Genomic DNA, 4,204 nt, shown 5'->3' on the forward strand with positions numbered 1-4,204 from the left:
TTTTTTTGGGGGGGGGGGGGTTAATCCTGCCCACTTTCCCTTCAAAATCCTGGTGTTCAGGCCTCCAAAACCTGCACCCAAGGTTGGGAGATTTGCGTTGACTTTCTTGGGCAACCAGTGAGCTCTCGGAGCTTTTAATCCCACCCCTCTCCAAAACCCTCGCCTAAACTTTAGGTCAGCGCTGCCCTTTTTTAAGACCGAGTTTGTATTTACAAGCGTTTTGAGTCTTTTTTTTTTCCCCCTCCCTTCTTTTTCGACACCAACTGGAAGAACGGAGATAAAACACTATTGTATGAGCAAAACCAAGAGCTTCCAGATTTCGGCGCGTTCCTCCTCTTCTCCCTTCTCAAAAATAACGCCACCATGAGCCGATAAATCTTTTTTTTTTTAAAAGAGATTGCAGAAAAAGATGCCCAGCCCTTTTTTATTCGGTGCTGAGGACGTGGCTTGGCATCGTCGTTAATTAACGATCTCTTTTATTTCTTCCCCCTGCTAAAGTACCCCTGTTTCTTTTTTTTTTTTTTTTAACGTGTCTTTTCTTTTATTTCAGGATGTCAGCCAGAAATAACTGCTGTTTCCACGGAGCTGTGGATAAATTATAAATCAAACGAGGCTGACAGCTCGCTCGAATGTCCTGGGACTGATCCAAAACCATGTGAAAAGAGTTTTTGTAACGGATAATAAAGAATATATTCCTATTTGTAACGTCTGAAAGGTGCATTTGTTATCGACGTCGCTTCCTGCTCCGATGGGGAGAAAAACTTTCATGTCCCAAAATGGAAGAAGAAAAAAAAACAAAACCCAACCCCAAAAAAAACGGTCGCTCGGAGGATGGTTTTAATGTGGGGGGGTTTTGCCTCACGCAAGACGTTTTCTTTCCCGTTGCAGCTGCAAGAGGCGAACGCGGCCGAACGACGAGGACGTGGCCCAGATCGGCCCCAAGAGGATCAGGTAACCCCAGATTTTTGTCCCCAGGGGTCCCTAGAAACAGACTTTTGTCCCCAGAAACAGATTTTTGTCGCTGGAAACAGACATTTGTCCCCAGGGATCCCCAGAAACAGATTTTTATACCCAGGGGTCCCTAGAAACAGATTTTTGTCCCAAGGGGTCCCCAGAGGTGGACTTCTCTCCCCAAGGATCCCCAAAAACAGATTTATATCCCCAGGGGGCCCTAGAAACAGATTTTTGTCCCCAGAAACAGACTTCTGTCTTCAGGGGTCCCCAAAAACAGATTTCTGTCTTCAGGGGTCCCCAGTAACAGATCTTTATCCCCAGGGGTCCCCAGAAACAGATTTTTGTCCCCAGGGATCCCTATAGATGGATTCTTTTTGTCCCCGGGGGACCCTAGAAACAGATTTTTGTCCCTGGGGGTCCCCAGAGATGGACTTTTGTCCCCAGAGACGGATTCCTTTGCTCCCAGGGATCCCCAGAATCAGATTTTTGTCCCCAGGGTGGGGGGAAGGAGAGGCTGCCACCCCATTTCCCACCCCTCCCGCGGTGGGACCCCCGTGACGAGCAACGCCAGCTCCGATCGGAGCCTCCTGAAGGGCTTTATTTGCTGAAATAAAGGGTTTTTTTGATGGGTGGGTTAAGCGGGGAGACGGACCTAGCGGGGTGCCAAATGGAAAAGCCACATTTTTGGGTTTTTTTTCTGACTGTCCTCCCCCCTCATCGATGCCGGGGGTTTTTTTTCCACCTTCTGCAGGAAAGCGGCGAAGCGCGAGATCCTCCTGTGCGACTTCGAAGGCTGCGGCAAGATCTTCTCCAACCGCCAGTACCTCAACGTGAGGGTCGGCTCAGATAGGGCAGGTTTTGGCTGGCTAAACTCCGCTTTGGCCATAAGCTGGAGTTAAGCAGGTGGAATCGTCGACGGCTTTTCCAAAGCTGGGCTTTGTTAGTCCCTTGCGTTCGGCAGCCGCTCGGATTGCAGCATCAAGATGGGGCGGAGCCAGTTCTCCCTCATCCTTAAATACCTTTTTATTTTTTTTTTTTCAAATTATTTTACCTCCGATCCCGTTCTGGTTTTCTCACTCAGATTACAGCACCAAGATGAGGCAGAGCCAGTTCTCCCTCGTGCTTAAACACCTTTTTTTTTTTTTCCAACTTATTTTATCTCAGATCCCGTTCCGTTTTCTCTGCTGCCTCAAAGTCCCACCACATGCTTCAGGGAGCATAACGGGAGGGGGGTGCGTGTGGGAGGGCAAAAATTGTTTCTGAAAGGTGCCCTCAGGCTTCCTCCTCTTTTCTTCCTCCTTTTTTTTTTTTTTTAATTTTTTTTCCCTCCCCAAAACGGCAGCACCACAAGAAGTACCAGCACGTCCACCAGAAAACCTTCACCTGCTCGGAGCCCAGCTGCGGCAAGTCCTTCAACTTCAAAAAACACCTCAAGGAGCACGAGAAACTGCACAGCGGTGAGTCGGCCCCTGGACGGGCATTTCCCTCCCGCCAGCTCCTCTCGGGCTCCGCAGAAACCTCCTCGTCTTCCTCTCCATCTCCTGCACCCTCACCATCCTCATCTGGGAGGCGTCAACCGCACCCACTGTGCTTTCTGCTCCCCAATTTTCATTTTCCACCTCAATTTCTGGGCTGGGAAAAGCATCCTGCCTCCTCAAATCCATCTTGAGAACTCTCCCCAACTGCTCTTCCAGGCCCCCAAATTTTTTTTTATTTTTTTTTTCTTTTTTTCCCATTTTTCTTCTCCCCACAGACAAACGGGACTACATCTGCGAGTTCTGTGCCCGTTCCTTCCGTACCAGCAGCAACTTGATCATCCACAGGCGCATCCACACCGGGGAGAAGCCGCTGCAGTGAGTTATCGCTCCCCTCAATATTGCCATCAGGGGTTTCTCTTTTTTTTTTTTTTTTTAACCCCAAATTTAGCTCCTCGGTGCGTGGCCGCACGGGACAGCCGAGCTCCCCGCCGCGGGCAGCCAGAGGACTGGCTGGTTATTTTTGGCTTGGCTCAAAAGTTTTCTGCTGCGCTCCGAGCCAGCAGCTTTAGGATCAGTTTTAGGGCGTTGGGCTTGATTCGGAGCAGTTTCTTAAGCCAGGTTTTAAAGCAGAACGATGCTTCCCCGAGCCTGGAGGGTGTGCTGGAGCCACACAGAACAGCAGGGCGGTGGTTTTGCTAAACCCACATAAAATTACAGCACCAAGATGAGGCGGGGCCAGTTCTCCCTCGTGCTTAATCCCTTCTTAATCCTTTTTTTTTGGGGGGGTTATTTTACCTCAGATCCCATTCTGTTTAATCCCAGGTGCGAGATCTGCGGCTTCACCTGCCGCCAGAAAGCCTCCCTGAACTGGCACATGAAGAAACACGACGCCGACTCCTTCTACCAATTCTCCTGCGACATCTGCGGCAAGAAGTTCGAGAAGAAAGACAACGTCACGGCCCACAAAAGCAAAAGTCACCCCGAAACACCCGCCGGGACCCCCCAAGCCGAAGGGGGGGGCCAACGACACGTGGCACCATCCCCACCGCCCGATTTTAGGGCAGGGCTGGAGCACCCGGAGGTACCCGGGGAGGCTCTGGGGGGGCCGGGGCTTGGGGACACGCCGGGGAGCGAAACGGAGACCCCAAACATCTTGGCTGAGTATCGGGGGGGTATCGGGCACGATCCAGGTGCACCCCAAAGGCGGGTGATGGACGCTGTTGGCTCGTCGCAGGACTCAGCCTAATTCTTGGATCAGAGCGGACTAGAGAGCAGGGTGGGGGCAAAATCCGAACTCCCCCCCGCCCCAGGCTGTGGCGCAGCGTGTCCAACGCCAAAAATATTAAGCAGCAGCTCTTCCAGGAGGAAATCCCAAACTTTTCTGCCAAAATAACGGGGTTTCTGTGAGCTCGCAGCAGCGTCGGAGCCACCAGGTGGCAAAAGTCATCGTTGGGATCTTCAATAAAGCCTTATTTTGTAGAAAAGAGTTGGGTTTTTTTTTTGGCCCGGCTGCCCAGGCGTTGGGTTTTTATGAAAAACGAAGAGGTGGAGAAGTGAAGTTTCTGTGGGTGTGGCCTGTCTGGATGGTCCAAAGGTTGGTGGTGTTGAGCACAATAAAAAAACAAAAGGAAAAAAAAAAAAGAGGGGGGAAAGGGGGGGGGAAAGGGAAAAAGAAGTAAAGGGAAAAAGAAGGGAAAAAGAAGTAAAAGAAATGGAAAAAGAAAGAAAAAAGAAATTTAAAAAAAAAGAAAAAAAAAAAAAAGGGATTTGGG

At 50.3% G+C, this 4,204-nt stretch overlaps 2 protein-coding genes across 2 annotated transcripts in view; both read left to right on the plus strand.

The window, feature by feature from the left end:
• Window positions 1–4,204, plus strand: part of LOC113490550 (zinc finger protein 345-like) — a gene marked incomplete at both ends in the record, with an annotated part of 18,157 nt that overhangs the window by 2,585 nt on the left and 11,368 nt on the right. Inside the window, 4 exons of the mRNA XM_026867072.1 lie at window positions 889–951; window positions 1,706–1,784; window positions 2,297–2,411; window positions 2,708–2,801. Coding sequence (XP_026722873.1) covers window positions 889–951; window positions 1,706–1,784; window positions 2,297–2,411; window positions 2,708–2,801 — 351 coding nt within the window. The remainder of the gene's footprint in view (window positions 1–888; window positions 952–1,705; window positions 1,785–2,296; window positions 2,412–2,707; window positions 2,802–4,204) is intronic.
• LOC113490551 (E3 ubiquitin-protein ligase ZFP91-like) lies at window positions 2,867–3,990 on the plus strand. The gene has a single exon (XM_026867073.1). The coding sequence runs from the start codon at window positions 3,157–3,159 to the stop codon at window positions 3,676–3,678; it is 522 nt and encodes a 173-aa protein (XP_026722874.1). The 5' UTR covers window positions 2,867–3,156; the 3' UTR covers window positions 3,679–3,990.

This window comes from Athene cunicularia, unplaced genomic scaffold, assembly GCF_003259725.1.
Source record: "Athene cunicularia isolate RWA unplaced genomic scaffold, athCun1 SCF_135, whole genome shotgun sequence".
In the NCBI taxonomy this organism is placed as follows: domain Eukaryota; kingdom Metazoa; phylum Chordata; class Aves; order Strigiformes; family Strigidae; genus Athene; species Athene cunicularia.

Excerpts from the sequence above, each read along its gene's own strand:
- LOC113490551 (XM_026867073.1), top strand. The coding sequence starts at position 3,157 with ATGAGGCGGGGCCAGTTCTCCCTCGTGCTTAATCCCTTCTTAATCCTT.